Raw genomic sequence first — 19,009 nt, 5'->3', positions numbered from 1 at the left:
CAAAAGTTGTCAGTAGTCACGGAAATTATTTTACTGGTCCTTGAAAAATATGTGTGAACCCTGATACCATCATGTTTGTAGCTTTCCTGAAATATGTAAAAAGTCAGAAATATAGGAGTTTTCAGTTTTAACAGTTGAACCCATAAATGAACACATTGGAGATACTTGGACAAGGAGGACATTAAAAAAACTGAAAAGCAACTAAAGCATCAAGTTTCATGTTTACGTCAGAAATGTAAACGTATGCTATGATTTACACGTAAAATAATAAGCCCAAGATTCTCCAATTAAGCTCCAGTGTCAGACAAAATCACACAGACTGCAGTGTTTCTTGGTTAGGTTTATTTTACAAAAAGTCAAATATACAGTTGATATATATTTAATATAATTTAGAATGCTTATAACTGAAAGGGATGCCGACACAATGACAGGTTTCAAAGCGCTGATGTGGTTTTTCATTGGCTGTTGAAGGGATGTTGAACTGGAATGTTTACAGTGCTAAGTTAAACAGAACCAACAGTATTGAGAACACATTACATTCATCAACTGGACATTTTTATTCTCTAAAATAAACATGGGGAGACTAAAAGCTGCGGCTGGAGTGTATGTTATCAATGACAGGATACCTTCATAAAGTCACCTGAGGTACATGGTGGGTGGAGGGGGAGGGGGTGGGGGTGGGGGGTGGGGTGTTTATCTGGCATTAACTCGATTGTGGAGACAAAGCTGAAGAAAATAAACTAACCATGTGACAGAAGCAGCCTTAAAGCGGTGTTAAAGCCCTGGGTTATTTCAACAATGCGTTGAGTTTTTCTGGAAAATCATACTTTTTTAAGCCTTTGAGCAGGTGCAAACATGGGATTCTTACACTATTTCATCCATCTAGAAGAAGAAGAAGAAGAAGAAGAAGCCTTCCTTCGTACATAAAGGTGTGAAGCACTGAGCATCTGTCAGATATTGCACTACACAAGTTCTGCACAACATCACACCCTGAGTTTTTGGAAAACGGGGAAAAGCAACAGCAGCTTTCTGGCAAAGGCACAGTCATTCTCCCTAGAGTAAAAAAAAAAACAACTAAGAATCAGCAAAGAGAGGGGACTGATAGTCAAAATAGTTACTGTTACCGTTGCTTTCCCTCAGGAGAAGTGAAAAAGAGGAGGAGGAACAAGAGGAGGAGGAGGAGGTGACGAGGGTCTGGGATTTGTTTAGACTCGGGTACATAAAGGCAGGAAGACCAACCGTACTTTTGCCAAAAACGTCCTTGTTTTTGTTCCCCTTATAGACACTTCAAAGATGTCAGTTTGATGGTGATCATACATTAAAGAGAACTTACACAACCATTGTTCCTTTGGTCGACAAAGCTGACCTACTGAGAGAAGAATCACAGCCCACTGACTCTGGTCATGTTCCTGAACACACCAACGAGAATTTCACTCTAATAAAAATTTAAAAAAAAGAAAGAAAGAAAGAAAGAAAGAAAACGGAAACAGCAAGACTGAATCTGGTCTAATCGATACATGAAGCTAAGGTTTACTGAAGGTAAATCTTTATCAGCTGCTAAAGTTAGTGTTAAAGCAAAGTTAGAAAACAATCAGACAAGTCCGCAGCTGCAGGATATGAAATATGAAGGCTCAGTTACTAAAATAAAATACAGACTTGATACATTTTATCTTTGGATAAATGAGATTAGGGTGTGTGTGTGTGAAAATGACGTGAGTTTGCGGAATTTTCTGCTTCGTAGACGGAACGCAAACGCGGTAGATCTCTTCAACGGATTCAGTTCTTCCGATTCGCTAGAGGGATGAGAAACCTGGTCGTTCCACAGACGGGAGGTGGAAGGACCGGGTTTCATCGGATGAGGCAGCGGAGAGTCTCACCTGAGTGACCTTTGACCTGTCACAGTGCAGCTTTAAATCGAGCGTTTGTGAAGGCACCTCAAAATCCTGCTCAAACACCTACCGACTGTATTTCATTTTCATTATTTCTAAAAACGATCTAAGCTATTTTTGGTTACTGTGGAGAAAATATTCTGAAGAAAAATAGTTAATGCTATGAGTGTAAGAAGTAGAGCTGAAGATGTGACGCCACAGTGGAGATTCTTTTTGATCTGTAGTCGTAAGAAAATATGTCTATCTGTTCTTCTTTGTATCTACAGAGGCACTTGTGTGACTCTGGACCTGCACTGTGTCACCACCACAGGTCCAAAACTGGCCCAAAGGAGGAATTTACAAAGTGCAAAATTGACACTAAAGATATTAACAGTCGAGGATGTGAAACTCCAGCAGGTCGGACCAGTGAAGTAATAGCATAGAAACCTAGACGTAATGACAACTCCAAATTTGTATCTGTTTTAAGGTTGAATAACATCACATTATAAAAATGTTGACATTTACAAACTATACTTTCACAGAAAATGCAAATAACGTATGAACAACCTGATTTCTTAAGAAAAGTAAGTGCATTTTTAACAATGTTATGCCTGTTACTACATGTTTTGTGTCTCTAATGTGTAAAAACTAAGGTGAGGCATAATAATGTTCTGAAATTGCAGGTTGGTTATGGTAGTTCAGGTCTTTATTTTGTGAAAGGACAGTTCATAATCAACATGTTCATAATGTAATTTAAATGTTTTGCACTACAATAAAGTGAAATATTTGGAGTTGTATTATTTATAGGTGTTTATTCTGTTATTTTACCGGTCCGGCCCACTTCAGATCAAAGTGGGCTGTATGTGGCCCCTGACACCCCTGATCTTAAACCCTATTTCTGTTTCAGATTTGAGTCACTTTTAAGACCGATGCAGGTCTGACTGTGTTGGTCTTTACTGTGACATTAAATGACATTTGTCCTGTTGTTTTCCATTGGGTCTTTTTTCTGCTTTGGTGACACTAAACTCTTTTTATGCCCCCCCAAAAAACTCAATCTGAGTAGAATTCTTACAATTAAATAATTTAACACCCTTCCCTTGCATCACCAGTGTTTTTGGTTCTGAATATAAACTGTGCTGTACTTCCACAGTTCATGTTTTGGACAAAGAGACTCTGGTAACTTTACAAAAACCAAGCACTGAGGAACAGGACAGACAGAGGTGAAGATAGTGAACACATTGACGCACATATTCACTCATCAAAAAAAAAAAAAAAGAAAAAAGAAAAAAAAGACGTGCACACACACTCTGACACACAGTGCACACAGCCACCTGTTCCCACTGCTGCAGCGACGCAGTGCTGATGAACGCTGATCTGAAAACTGCTCTGTGGTTCTCTGTAATCGCTTATCAGGAGGTTTGGGGTGATGAAAAAAACACTACGATTTCTAGGAAACAGCTTCCCGACTGACTTTAACCAAGGTTTCATCGCTTTTTTTATTTGGTTTTCTAATTTTCTACAAAAGAATCTGTGTATAGAAAATAATACACATTGTTTCTAAAGTGCACTGAAAGCGTGTGCACTTTGATACATAATAATGCGCAAGAGAAGGAGTATGCACTAGAGTGTGTTCACACTCTAAAATAGAGTGCTGTTTATTGTATAAAAAGTTGGGAGTTTGCTCCACACTTTTAGATGTGTGATCTTAAATATTTCAAAGCACCACCGGATTTAACTTTCCCATGTGGTTACGTGCCAAAGAAGTTAAATCAAGCGCACCTCGATGATCATATTGATCACAATTAGAAATGTCTTTTTTTTTTTTTGCCAGGGCTGGAGGACAGCTACACACACGGCTCTCCCTCTCTCTCACACACATACAACCTCCCTATCAGTAAAACACAGATATTCATCAATGTTCCAGAAATACATTCACTGTGGACTGTGGTGGTGGTCTCACATCGGTCAACACACACCCACTCTGACTCGGTGCTGTGTGAAAACACCATACACTCATCCAAGGTTTCAGAAGTGTGTTTGATCACGTTAGTATCAGCTGTTCGATGTGTGTGTTCGATGTGTGTGTTTGATGTGTGCTTCACAGGTGACTGCTGTCTGTCTGTCTGTCTGAGGTCACGGCGGTCAAAGCAACATGTACTGGTTGTCTATCGCCCGCTTGCGTCCTCTCTCAGGCTCAAGCTCATAGTCCGAGTCGCGCTGAGGGATGATGGGAGCGTGGGTGCTCGGGTGGCGGAACAGGGGCCTGCGTCCCATTGACTCGCTCCGACGCAGAGGGGCGGGGGCTGACACAGAGGAGGGATCCGGTGGAGGAGGGTTGGCGCGGGGGGATGGCTGGGGGGCGGACCTGGGACCAGAGGTGGAGGCGGAGGTGGAGGTGCTGCCGCTGCTGGTGGCGGAGCAGGAGGACGGGGGCTGACTGGAGCTTCGGGCCAGGCTGCAGTGAGCCAAGCTGGGCTCCGAGCTCCACCGATGCAGGGAGAACGGGGCGAGGAGGGCGCCTGACAGCTGACCTGAAACAACCCACAGAAACACATCTGTTATCTCTGTTGCAGGGGCATGATGGGAAAATGATGTCATGCAAAATCAAACTAAAAACAGACAGACAAAAGACATTTGAAATTTTACCCTTTATAAGTAAATGGGAAATATATATATTTTTTAAATTTATAAAAAAATTTGAACTTTGGCCTACTGTTCCCAAAATGTAATCAGATCTATTGTGGGTCACTGGCAATCTATAAACCCAATTTGGTATAAACTGAAGCAATAGTTTTGCTGCTAGAGTGTTAACAAAAAAAACCAAACCCAAAACAATCTCCCTTGCCTCCCCTTTGGGGGGCGGGGTAATAATCAATACTCCTTGACCCTGACAGAGGTCTGACTGAGCTGAGTGGACCCTCACCCTGTGAAGGAGGGCTGGATCCGGCCACTACGAAGCTGGACAGCGTGACGGCGCCGGCGGCTCCGCACTCCAGCGGGATGGGGAAGAGGCGGAAGTGACTGAGCATGTCCATAACGGAGGGGAAGCGCAGGTGTTGGACCCTGCACTGACCCCATTCAGTTAGAGACAGACGCAGGTGCTGCACAAAGACAGAGGAGGACAGAACACAGATCCATGTATTAGATCATTATTATTATGCCATCACTAAATGTATGTGCTTTTGTAGATCCACTGTGATCTGTATACACACGTATAACTGATCAGCTGACGCATAGTACTGTTTAAATTACACTTATTTTTCTTAAGAAATTTCAGGTTGTTCAGGTTATTCACATTGTTTCTGAAAAGATACTTTGTAAATGTAAACATTCTCATATATTATTTAAACTTTTTTGCACGAAAATAAACAGAAACATTTGGAGTTGTCATTATTTATAGGTTATTACTATGTTATTCTTTTGCTGCTGTGATCCATTTGAGATCAAAAAGGGCTGCACTAAAATTAGTTTGACAATGATGTATTAGATCAGGGGTGTCAAACTCATTTTAATTCAGGGGCCACATACAGTCCAATGTGATTGGAAGTGGGCAGGACCAGTAAAATAACAGCATAACAGCTTATAAATAGCAATCCAAATTTCTCTCTTTGTTTTAACGTGAAAAAAGTTTTAAAAAATTACATGATGAAAATCTGAATAACCATGTAGAACCTGAAAATGATGTCTCAGCTTATTATTACAATGAATCTACAAATGCACAAAATATTTAGTAACAGGCATTAATTACACTGTTAAAACTGCACTTATTTTTCTTAAGACATTTCAGGTTGTTTGTATTTGATCAGGTTATTCACATTATTTTGCAGAGGGATAGTCAATAAATAAATAATAAATAATTCCATGATATTTCTTACTTTTTTCTCATTAAACCAAAAAGAATATTTGAAGTTGTCCTTATTCACATATCACATTGTCAGGAGTAGACCCTTTGGGAGTCTGGTTTTGGCCTGCGGGCTCTGTTTGACACCCCTGTATTAGATGAATCTTAAATCCCACTGATCAGTTCTCTGTGATGTTTTGTGTGCTTGTTTAACCCATAAAGACCCAAACAGCCATCGTGACCAAAACCATCTACTGATCTAAAATGTTAAATACCTGTTGATCCACTAATCTGATCAATACATGTAAATAATTGGTGTAAAATGCAGTTTTTCATCTTTTCATGGTCTCCAGATATGACCCATTTGGACATTTAGAGGCTCTGTAATGAACGTGGAAACACCGTCACCTTCTACAACAATGATTCACCAGTAAAACCCATGGAGTCGGATCAATGACAGTGGATGGAGACACTCGTTTTATGTTCAGTTATTGATATTTTTACTGTCACTTTTTCTTCAGTTTTCTTTGTTTCTAATCTAATAACCTGCAACTGTAATGTGATCTTTTATGAACATCTACATGATAGTACATTAAATATGGGAAAATACATAAAATAAAGAGGATAATATTGTAATCAATGTTCACTGATCACTTAAAAAAAGTTAAATATATATATATAAAAATATTTTGGAACTGCCACAAAAGTAGTACTGGGTCTTTATGGGTAAACATTTCTTCTTCAAAGTGTGTATCATAAGGAGAACAGTGTGTGAATTCCCAGTTCCTGCCCAGTATCAGTGCATCCCATGTGAGACAGTTCATCTTTGTGATTCTGTACCTTTGCTTTGCCTTGATAGTTAAATGTGAGGACATAGTCTCCCCTGCGTGTTTCACTCTGTCGGACCAGAAACACCCCGTGACCTTCTGGTCCGGAGCTCTGAACCAAGTGGGCGGCCTTGACTCGGGAGATGGGCCCGTGGAACCAGGGGTAGGAGAACAGGAAGTGATCGGTTTTCTGGATGCCCTGCTCGGGCAGGGTGAAGGTGACAGGGGCTGGAGGGCAGAACATGGCAGCACCGGGTTAAAATCCATGAAATATGTAGTTCTGACCAGATACAGGACTCGCTATCATCAGGTGACCAGAAAGTCTCTGGAATTATCAGCCCACTTGTTTGCCATATTGTCACCTTATAAAATAACTTGTCTATTGTGGGTAACTCATTTATCAGACAGGGGTAGCTGTTTGTTTACCTGCTTGACTAGTTTCAGCTATTTCCTGTAGCCTTTGTCAGAAGCGTCACATGATGTTGCTGTGACGTGTCTTATAGGCTGCTCAGGAGGATAGCAGCATCCTGACAAACAACTCCCCCTGTCTGATAAATGAGTTACCCACAATAGTTATATTTAGTTTTAGTTTAGTTTAGTTTATTTCAGACACAGACATAATACAAAACATATGGAAGAAAAACAAAAATAATAATAATAAACAATAAACAAATAGAAAAAAAAAATCAAATAATAGTTTGGAATATAATATCCAAATAATATTTGGAAGACAGTATGAATCTTTACCAAATAATTTGTCAGTTTATATTTATTTTGCTTCTATAATGTGGCTAAATAACTACTGCTACTGCACTCCACCTAATTACACCTTAGATTAACTTTTGCATATACAAATCTCAATCTGAATCATAATTTTTCAGTTTGCCATTATTTTTTTTATCGTTATTTTTTAATAAATGCAGCCAATCCCTTAAAATCTTCAAATCTGACTGATATTTTATGTTGCCCTGTGCAGTTTTAGTAATTACAGAGAGAATTAAAGCTACCATATGTAACATTTCCACATCATTTGAATATGACTATAGTATATATTAAATTGCATTTTATATCAACATTGAGAGTGATAAAAAGTTCATTTAAAGGATGAGCCTGTGAATTCCAAATTAATAGTTCCTTTATTAAAGATTTGGTATTTAGTGAAAGCAGAACTCTCTTTTTAAAACATCCACAGTCAGTAAGTTTGACTTTACTTCTAAGATGTTAAAATCAAAGACCACATATGTTTTTTTTCTATTGAAGTTTTATCCCAGAATCACCTTTTCCCACCCTGTCCCATCACTCACTCTGATTCCCTGACTCAGAGCTCCCTCTGTGATTGGCTGAAACAGAGCTGTCAGCTGATGAGGGGAGGGGCTCCAGATCCACGCTGCCCGACCTGCAGTACAACAACAGATTACCATATATATATATATATATATATATACACATACACACACACATATACACACAGAGTATTGTCTGCAGCACTTTATTTTCACTGTGAAGTCCTTTGAGAAGGAAAATAGGTCAATTCCACAATAAATTTGTTTTGTAATAAGTACTTTTCCCATTTGGCTCCAACATATGTCTTCATAAGCAGGTTTCAGTTCTGCCTGAGCTCAAGATCAGCATCCTCTTTCTGTTTGCTTGTGAAAATATGCACATAGCAGCTGCAGATGTCTTCCACTGACTGGTGGATGCACTGTGGTGAGGATTTATTGATGCTAAATGTAACTTCCATTATTAGCTGGATGGAAATAGGTAAACACAGGCATAGTGTGATGTGTCTGCATGTATGTGTGCAACTGTGGAGGGATTTTACTGAACACAGAGGAAACAGCAGGCTGAAGGAACACAAAGACACACACCGAGCAGAGACAGGAAGCCTAGTCCAATTCACCCATTCGCATGTGAACTGAGACTTAACTGTTCAATACACGACCACGAACACACGTTCACACAAATGAGGCTGAACATGTGTTCGTACGTGGAAGAAAACGGGAAGGTTAAAGAGGGAAGCCAGCGCCAAATCCTGCTAAAATGCTGACTGGAGATCACAGCGCTCTGAATAACAGGAAGAAAAGTCTCCTTTCTCCTCAGTGTGTGTTTTTTCTACTTCATTCTTCTGCCGTTTTATTTTAACTGTGCCAGAGTGGGGACACACTCTGTCTGAGAAGTCAATGTGTAAATCTGAAGAAGTCCAGATTTTTATTTCTGTCGATAAATCCCACAATATCCTTCTCCAAAGCACTGTCTAACATGGTTAACATTAGTCCTTTGTGACACAGACCTGCATTTCTTCAGTCCAAACACTGTTAAAAACCTATCAGTGTTCACTACATCTGAATTTTCCAACAATAATCAAAAACCAAAACAGGTTGTAGACTTGACTGAGAAACATCAATAATATGGTGTGTGACTTCATTTTCATGAAATTGTTCTTTGGAAGAGTTTGTAAATGTTGAGAAAACTATGAAGGAGGAAGGAGAAGAGGTTTCAGTAAAAAGAGAAGTAAAAGAGTTAAAAGATGAAATAATGTAAATGAAAAAACAAGATGAAAAAGACAAAAAAAACCAAGTAAAAATAGGAAAAAATTTTAAAGACATAAAAGACACAATAAGATCTAACAAGATGAAAGCGAAATGAAAAATGTAGTAAGACAAAATAATGAAAAACACAAGAGAAGATAAAACAATGAAAAATATAACAATGTCAAAAACAAACGACAACAAGACAAAACAAGATAAAATAACAAGATGAAAATGACAAAAATGTAACAAAATGAAACAAAGCAACAAAAAACCCCATAAAAATTATGTTAAAATGTGAAAAGATGAAATAATATAAAAGACAAATTGTAAATTATAGAAGACATTAAATAAAAAAAAAAAAAAAAAACGAGAAAAAACTATAATAAAGATGTAAAAATGTTTTTTTGCTTTAATTTTCAGAAGTAATGGTTCCTACTATCTTGCTATTTGTGAATAATGTATTCCAGCAATGTTGTAATTCCAGCAAAGTGCATCATTCAATATTAGAGTGATCGTGAAGAGCCAGTATAATGTTTAATATTACGACAGTTCATGATATACCTTTCTACATTTGGGTTCATCTTATATTTTGAGTCTCAACACACATACACTGGATGAAATGTTTCTTCATTGTGTTTTTAAATGAGACTCTAGTCATTTTTTTTAGTGTCTTCAGACGGTGAAGAGGAGGCTGGAGTTCATCAGGCCCTAACGCAAACTAGCACACCTCATTCAAGTCCAAATGCAACTGCAAAGGGTGAGAATACACACACACACACACCAATGTTTGCCCATATATACACACATGTACTACAGAATATCCTCAACTGCATTTGCAAATACATAACTCTGCACAAGTAAACATCCAGCATGCCCACAAACACTAAAAACAGCCAAAGTCTGAGCGCTGTACATTTCCACTCGACGCAGGCTGCTGTTACACACTACAGGTGTGTGTGTGTATGTGTGAGTCTCCTCTGTTTATCAAGTCACATTCAGATGCATAATACACCACACTGTCTTTAGATGACATACAGTCACAGAGTTTCAATCAGGGGTGTCAAACTCATTTTAGTTCTGGTTCTAAATACAGCCCAATTTGATCTCAAACAGACCGGACCATTAAAATAATAACATAATAACCTATAAATAATGACAAATCCAAACTTTTCTCATGTTTTAGAGTGAAAAAAGTAAAATTACATGATGAAAATATTTATATCAGCAAACTATCCTTTAAAAATGTGAATAACATGAACCACCATGAAGAACCTGAAATTTCCTACGAAAAATAAGTGAAACTTTAACAATATTATGCCTTGGTTTATCATTTACACGTGCATTACAATTTACAGACCGCAGTGGATTTACAAATGCACAAAACATGTAGGAAAACATAGAATATTGAGACATTATGACATATATATTAAAACATTTGAAAATGTTCATATTCATTCAGGTTATTCACATTCTTTGTAAAAAAGATAACTTGTAGATATAAACATTTTCATGTAATTTTACCTTTTCTCACTAAAAACAAGAGTAACATTTGGACTTATAATTTATAGGTTATTGTGATGGTAGTATTTTACTGTTTCAACTCACTTGATATCAAATTGTACGTGGCTCAAGAAACTTAAACGATTTTGACACCTTTGACTAATACCTCTCCGGGTACTCCGGCTTCCTCCCACCATCTAAAGACATGCACTAATAGGTTACTAGATTAAGCTAAATTGCCCATAGGTGCGAATGTGAGAGTGATTGGTTGTTCGTCCCTATATGTCAGCACTTCAGTGAACTGGCGACACATCCAGGATGTACCCCGCCTCCGCCCGAAACATAGCTGGGATAGGCTCCATCACCCCTGAGACCCTCACGAGAATGAAGCGGTTCAGAGATCGGTTCACAGTGGACCATACCATAATGATTGAGAGACTGAGGGACCTGGTAGGGATGTCAGGTCCTGTGCTAGACTGGTTCTCCTCTTACCTGACCGGCAGAAGCTTCACTGTGTCAATAAACAACTTCCAATCTGACTCAGCGGATCTACTGTGTGGTGTGCCCCAAGGCTCTATCCTGGGACCAGTCCTATTCTTACTCTATGTCCTCCCACTTGGCCACATTATCCAACAGTATAGTGATGTCTCCTATCATCTATTCGCGGATGACATCCAGATATACTGCTCCTTTAACTCCTCTGAGCCCACAAACTGAGTTCCTTAATCAACTGCTTGTCAGAGCTGAAGCAGTGGCTAAATGAGAACAGCCTCCAGCTGAACTCCAGCAAAACTGAGACCCTCATCATTGCCCCGGACAGTGCAATCCCAGGGATCAAACATCACCTTGGAGACCTGAGTTCCTCGGTAAAGACCAAACTGAGGAATCTGGGTGTCATCTTTGACCAGGACATGTCTTTAGAATTCTACTCCAAACACCTAGTCAAAAACTGTTTCTTCCACCTACGCAACATCTCCAAACTCAGATCTATGGTGTCCACAAATGAGCTCGAGATGATCGTTCACGCTTTCGTATCTTCTCGCTTAGACTACTGCAACAGCCTGTTTACATGCTTAAACAAGAAGGAGCTGGCCCGTCTACAGTTTGTCCAGAACTCTGCTGCCAGGCTCCTGACCCGCACAAACAGGAGAACCCACATCACTCCCATCCTTAAATCTCTCCACTGGCTCCCCGTTCTATATCGTCTTCATTTCAAAATTCTTGTGCTAACTTTCCGGGCCCTACATGGCCAGGCCCCTGCATACATTGCTTCCCTGATCCAGCCCTACAGCTCAACTCGTAGCTTGAGGTCTTCAGGACAGCACCTGCTGTCGGTTCCACGCACCTGTTTTAGCACACGCGGTGACAGGTCTTTTAAAGCTGTGGCACCACGTCTATGGAATGACCTGCCTCTACACCTACGGTCCATGGACTCTGTAGAGAGCTTTAAGAAACACCTCAAAACCCTCCTGTTCAAAAAGGCTTTTTAGTCTCCCACCTGACCCAGGACCACCACAGACTGATTACACTCTATGTATTCATCATAAAGTACTCCATGTGTCATCCCCCCCCCGCCCCCCAGTCTCTCTATATCTCTATCGCTCTCTCTTTTCTCCTCCTTTACTCTCTCTCTCTCTCTTTAACCCCAACTGGTCAAGGCAGACAGCCATCCTTCAGGAGTCTGGGTCTGCTCGAGGTTTCTGCCCGTTAAAGGGAAGTTTTTCCTCGCCACTGTCACCACTCACAAGTGTTTGCTCCTGAAGGATTCTGTTGGGTCTCTGTAAACTTAATTTGATTCTGATTTGAATTGATAAAGCACTTTGTGACTCTGTCTGTGAAAAGTGCTCTATAAATAAAATTTACTTTACTTTACTTTACTTTACTAGATCAGATGAATGAATGAATGAATGAATGATTGACTAATATCTGTTAATATCTTCAGTGTAATTTTTGCATTTCAGAAATTCATCCCACAGGCCAGACTAGACCCATTAGCGATCTGGTTTTGGTCTGTGGGCCGTATGATTGAGTTGAAAGAAACCTCTGGACATTGAGTTTGTATGAGTCGTGTGTCTGTGCAATGTATTTAACCCTGTAAAGCCTGAACCATTAAATCACTGGCAGAAAATTCCAGTTCTTTGAAACAGGAGCCTTTATTGGTCCTTCTGAAAAGTCAATTTTTTTTTTTCAAATATCAATTTCCATGTATGAGTTTCAATTTTGTATTATATTTGATACATCGGTTGTCAATGCTCAAATATTATTATTCTTGAAAAAACAAAAACATAATATAACACAAACACATCTAACAAATTAGTCATTCCTTTTCAAAATTGTCAAAGTTCTGCCTCCTTCCTCATTAATGACAATTATGTAGTGTCACTGGAAAGGCCTCTGGTGAACGAATTCCTCTCCCCTGGTGGATTATCCGTTTATTGCATGTATCTAATTGTATACGTCAGGTTTTTCAAGAAAAAAAAATATCACACTGATCATGGCTTCAAAACTCATGTATCAAATATGATACGTTTGGCATTAAAGTGTTAAGTGTTTCATACCTGTTGCTGATACATTCTTTCAGCTCTGTGGTCCAGGAGCTGACCTGCTGGTCATTGTCCGTCTCAAATATCAGGCTGCCTCGATTAACCTGCAGACACAAACATCCATTCAGACATGATGCTCAGTTTTATTACAGAGTGATGTGAGACAACGTGTGGTGAGTGTTGTGTAACAACAGTGCAGTGGGCTCAGAGTCTGCAGGACGAACACGCACCTTCAAAACAAATGTGTTAAAGTTGTCGGGCATCTCCAGCCGGTTGCATCGACGGACTTCTTGAATATCTGAGCAATGAGTCGTCAGTTTGGGACTGGAGGCCTGAAAACACACAAATACCGACACAATGAAGGACTCAACCTCAGACGGATCATTACTCATGAAATACAACACAAAAAGCCAGAGAGACAGAAAAACCTAAACAAGTCTGACTCTATTCTGTCCTGTATTTAGAACAGAATGAGTGATGCACATTTTAGACCAACCTGCCTGATATAGAAGAGCTACAGTATGTCTACTAGTGACCACTGGAGGCTGATATGAAACTCTATTGGATAAATCATCATCATATACATATAACAGATAACACAGCTAATGCATACTGTTACGTTATACAAGAGAATACTTTTCTTATATGTTTAACAACAATGAGAATATCGCTGAGAAAAATATTATTAATACAATATAATATAATATAATATAATATAATATAATATAATATAATGTGATATAATATATCAACCTGTAATTTTCTGTAAAAATTCAATATGTCAGTATTTAAACAAGACCTTTTAATATTTTGTTTTGGGAATATTCAGGGTTCATCAACCCCTGATGTTCTAAATTTGTATGTTGTAAATTTTTGTTGTCATTCATTTACAGTTATCTTGTTTCTTAATAACATTTGTGAAGCAAGCCTTCTCATAGTGGTCTAATAATTACTTTAAAAAGCTGCACAAAGTAGCAGCTCCACAGTTTTAGATATACTCAATATCAATGGCTCAAATGAATAATGAATATTACAATATGATAAAAATCTTTTGCCAAATTCCCTGAACTGTGCAACATGCTGAACATTTTCTACCTACAAGCAATCTGAACAATAATTCTAGTCTAGAAGCAGAAACTTTACAAAATTTGAGGCATTAATGAAGAAGAGATAAGTCCAAAGTGTCAGTTTACAGACACAGTATTGTTAAAAAGTGTTAAATTAATTAATAAAGTGAAATAAATTAATTAATCAGAGGATGGGTTTTACTCAAAGGAATGTTTACTTACACAGTCCCTCTAGTGTAAGAAGTACAGATCGATTATATAAATATACATAAACCTGTGTGTATATGTAATAACACTTTATCATGTATCCTAAACACATTCACCAATCAGCATGTGTTACTTGTTTTCCAATTCATCTCATCGAAGTATGAGATTGACCACATTTTATCTCTGAAGCACACAATTTCTGCAAAACAAACAAGTGTAGCCTGTCTGACAAAGAAGTGAGTTTTCAAATGTGACATTGTTCTTTGTGATTTGGGTGAACCAAGCCTTTAGACAAGGATGCAAGTTGTGGTGAAGTGACATGCAAACCTCTGCCTTTCCAATGAAACCTGACCTGAAAGTGACGCAACAGTCAGGTTTGTACAGACTTTGTAGGTTTGTTCCTCAGAATCCCAGGGTCAACGTCAACAAAATTGACTGCGTTGGTGTTTTCTATCAACTAAAAGCTCTGTAAGATCAGAAGGTCACGTAAAGAGATCTGACCTCAGTTGCTATTGCAATATTTCCTGGTAAATAGACCTGCACGTCATGCCATATCATGAGGGTGACGGATACACATGGTCACTGCCCAGAGAAACTGATGGCCCACTGCAAGCATGACAGGAAAAGTCAGCTTTTGTCAGTGTGTCGTATTTGTCTGTATTTGACGGAGTGATGTTTAGTGGATACACGACAGGATGCTTGTTGGCGGCTTGCTGACCTGAGGCATGCGGTGTGTACTCTGCATGCTTGACTTTTTCTGCAGATTACCCTGTCCAAAAAAATATATAGAAAGGGTAGTGCTGACTAATACAAATACCTAAGTATGTGTACATTTAAGACAGCTGGCATACATACATGCACCAAAAATGTTGTACTAAGGAAACACTTCATAACACTTGATGTTGATCATTGTTAAAATAAATGTGGAGTCATTAGTTACGTCAAATTTAAAACCTGATTTTTTGGTTCGAATTTAAAAATGAAGAAGCCAGACAGTTATATGGGGCGTAACCAAAGGAAAACATTGTAAAATACACAAGATGTGACAAAACATAAACGATGTAAAAGATGAAAACAACGTAAATGGCATATTGAGATGTAAAAGATGCAATAAGATATAAACAACATAAACAACGTAAAACAGTGTGATGAAAACAATATGATGAGGCAACAAGAGGTGAAGAAGATGTACTTGAGACAAAAACCTGTACTTTATGATGCTGTGTTTAAGAGCCTAGTTTATTAATTTTATTTATACTAATTTCACGTTGCAAAATATAATGTGCACGGTGTTACAGTCAAATCAAAATGAGAGCAATGTGCACTTGCAACAAGCTGAAAAAGGCTCAATGGTTTTAAACTCTTCTTTATGGTCAGATCATGACACACTCGCCGAGACGTCAAACAGTTGAAAAAAATTAATGGAAAGTCCGAACAAATTGAACAGTAATGGACTGAAATGTAAAATCCAAGTGTTTAGACAAAAGTAAAGAGATGTGAAGGCTCTGAGCGTTGACGTACAAATAAACAAACTGAGCAGCGGTCACAGACACACACACACACACACACACACACACACACTTGGATGGATGGATGAGTCGATCTGCCATGTGTACAGGCCCGTGGCATGTTGGGGTTAGAAGTCACCTCTGAAATGAAGCGAGTGACAGCTGAGAGAAACATGTGGAAACAAGAAGGTCAACGTCTCTGATCGAGAGTTTACAAATGTGTGTGTCATATGTTAGCTGTGTCAAGTGCTGTGTCTGTGTGGAAAAAAAAAAAGAAGAAGGATTCATTTTTTATCCCGACGGCACTTTACATTTTCAGTTTCACTATCCTGGTTCATTCATTTCCCTTTTATTTTAGTTGTTTCATTGGATTTTTTTTTTTAAATCAAATTGTTAGATCCATGTTTCTTCCATTAGTTTCCATGTTCACTATTGACTGAATTCCCTTTTTACTGTCCTTGCGTTTATTTCCTTTTGGTCTCAGCTACAAAGGGATTAAATAACAAGTTGAATGATGACTAAAGAGTTTATGTGTGTTTTTGGTTTAAGGCTGGGTGATATGGAAAACATGTTAGAATTTTAGTACCAGCACATAAATATCAAAATGGATATCAAACTATTATTCCTCAAAAAGAAAAAAATAGAAAAAGGTGACGAAGCACTGGAATTTTTGCAGTTTAGCCTAGTTCTTATCCTGTCTATTTTCTCATAGTTTTTATTCTACAAACTGATATCGATGTAAGAAATGTGTAATGGTTTTAAACTCTTCTTTATGGTCAGACATAAACATGGAAGAGCAGAATGTTTCAGGAAAAAATGAGTTTTCAACATCAAAACACACAACAAAATGAACACAAAAGAAAAATATATAATGTATTACAAAGTTATATAGCACTCGATATCAATATTCTGTCAACCAGCCACATTTATAAGCCAATATTTTCTTCTTTTTTTTTTTTTTTTTTTTGCATTGTCTATATGTTAAAGAAGCACAGAAAGGAATGAGATCAGATCAAGGTCAAATCTTAAAACTATAATATAATGTAATATATGGGTAATATATCTATCAAATTCAAAAAAATCCAGATTTTGATTTGTGAAAATTGTAAAATAAATAAATAAATAAATACCTGAATTATAAAATAGAGATTATTCCTTGGAGACATTTCTTGTGTAATTAAATTCCATGGATATGTTTTCTGAAGGAAAAAATACTAATAATAATAAAATAAAATTCTGTTTATTTAACCCAGTTCTTATTTTGTTGGCACTTTGATTTAAGCTGAGGAATATTGGTGAAACTGTACTTTATACGGTTTACTGAATGCAACATCACACAATCTAAACTTTCTCTTCTGCAAGAAGAAAACAACTACATTGAAACTGCATTTAATTATAACATTTAATAACAAAAATAGTATTAATTATTGAGTCATGATACACTCAATGACATAATAATGTGCAGCACAGAATTACTCTGAACGTCTCTAGCAATGCATTTCAGGCAGTTTGTCCAAGTAGAGTTACCGCTGTGCATGTGCAAATGGGCAGTTGATCTGGTAGTGACAAGCAGCAGAACCAACCGAAAAAGATGGAAGATGCTACCATTGCAACCACTGTTCCATGCTGTAAAAACTTAACATTTTTAATTCAAGACTTTAATATGCCTAGCCTAATGTGTAGGCCTATTATTGATTATCTGTATCAAATGTATGGTGTGATGGCAAGGATTTCAGCAGAAGCACTGTAATTGTATTATATGTATGTATGTGTATTATAGATGTATGATTGCAGTATTTCGACTAACACCATAAAGGCGGAGAAAGATGATGAATAAGATAATATTACATCAGCCACAACCAAGTGGAGTGTTCAGAACTTAGCAGTTAATGGGAATGCTGTGCTTGCGCTACGAAAAATGAAAGATACAGCCACTGTGGCTATATTAGTAGAAGTAGAAATGAGTGTAGCCACAAAAAGCCACAGTCAGTGTGGGTCCCTGCAGTGGGGCGCATAGCGGACTTCGGCAGCGAGCATAGCTCCCCCGGGAAACTTTGGGGAAAATGAAGTCTTTTTCCTGCATTCTGGTGCATTTTGAGCTTAAAAATATGTTCAATTTGGCTTCAGTTTCAACAAAAAAAATCATAAAAATTAACTTAAGTCAACATTTTCATCTATTTTTATTTCTAATCGAATGTATAACAAAACAATAAATGATAGACTTATAAATACAATTATTCTGACCACTGATGTTCATGAGATTCAATATGAGATTCAATATAAAATAAATTTACCAGTGAGACATGATTTATCATAAAGTCATTTGGTAATTAAATATGGACAAATACGGACTCTTGAAATTGTTTTATTTAGACTAGAAAGTACTCCTGCCCAGACTAGAATGTACATGGACTGATTACTAATTTAAACTTAGATATCTCAGATAATTGACTTTTTTTCAACTATTTGACAATGGACAGAGCCATAGGTTGTCATTAGTCTGACATTTAAGATGTTAAGTCAGTCGCTTTAATTCAGTCTTTTGTATATTTGTCATATCTCAAACCACACAAAGGATGCAAGTCTAAATTAAACAAATACCCTACACATTAAATGACAGAGAAAGAAATCACACATTTAAACCATTTAAAATTCAAAATCATGTATTAAACAATGATTGCAAACAAACACATGAATTCAAACACACTGTTGCCCCCCCACCCCGAAGTCCAAACTCAAAAAAATCCACCAACCAAACAAAATCAAACACAAAATCTCCACTTGAGGCTTTGGTTCAGTTTTTTAGAAGAAAAAGAAAAAAAAAAACATTTCAGTTTGTTTTAACAAAAAATCCACTCTGGGTTTTCCACAGTTTCTCGGTATTAAAAAAAAACAACGATTCAATTCATCCACTAAATATAATAAAAAAAACAAGTGCATAGTTCAAATTCAGGGCTTTAGAGAAAACAAAAAAAAAAAAAGATTTTACTCACGCCCCGTTTTCACTTCTCTGTCAGTCAGTCCGTCAGTCAGTCAGTCCAGTCCAGTCCAGTCAGTATGAAATCCGGTCCAGGTTTAGGCTGCCGGAATACTGGTATGATGAGATGACCGGCTTCT

General features: G+C 37.8%; 1 protein-coding gene across 2 annotated transcripts in view; it reads right to left on the bottom strand.

Moving 5' to 3' along the window:
- Positions 1–322: 322 nt before the first annotated feature.
- The window catches only part of sh2b3 (SH2B adaptor protein 3), a 61,671-nt gene continuing 42,984 nt past the window's right edge, over positions 323–19,009 (bottom strand). For both annotated transcript variants that reach the window (XM_030144171.1, XM_030144170.1), the window contains exons 3-8: positions 13,341–13,442; positions 13,126–13,214; positions 7,841–7,932; positions 6,550–6,764; positions 4,792–4,969; positions 323–4,399 (exon numbers count right to left, since the gene is read on the bottom strand). In XM_030144171.1, the coding sequence (XP_030000031.1) occupies positions 4,011–4,399; positions 4,792–4,969; positions 6,550–6,764; positions 7,841–7,932; positions 13,126–13,214; positions 13,341–13,442 (1,065 nt within the window). In that variant the 3' untranslated portion in view covers positions 323–4,010. The remainder of the gene's footprint in view (positions 4,400–4,791; positions 4,970–6,549; positions 6,765–7,840; positions 7,933–13,125; positions 13,215–13,340; positions 13,443–19,009) is intronic.

Source organism: Sphaeramia orbicularis, chromosome 9 (assembly GCF_902148855.1).
Source record: "Sphaeramia orbicularis chromosome 9, fSphaOr1.1, whole genome shotgun sequence".
NCBI classification, from domain to species: domain Eukaryota; kingdom Metazoa; phylum Chordata; class Actinopteri; order Kurtiformes; family Apogonidae; genus Sphaeramia; species Sphaeramia orbicularis.
This window is presented reverse-complemented; position numbering and strand designations above follow the sequence as displayed.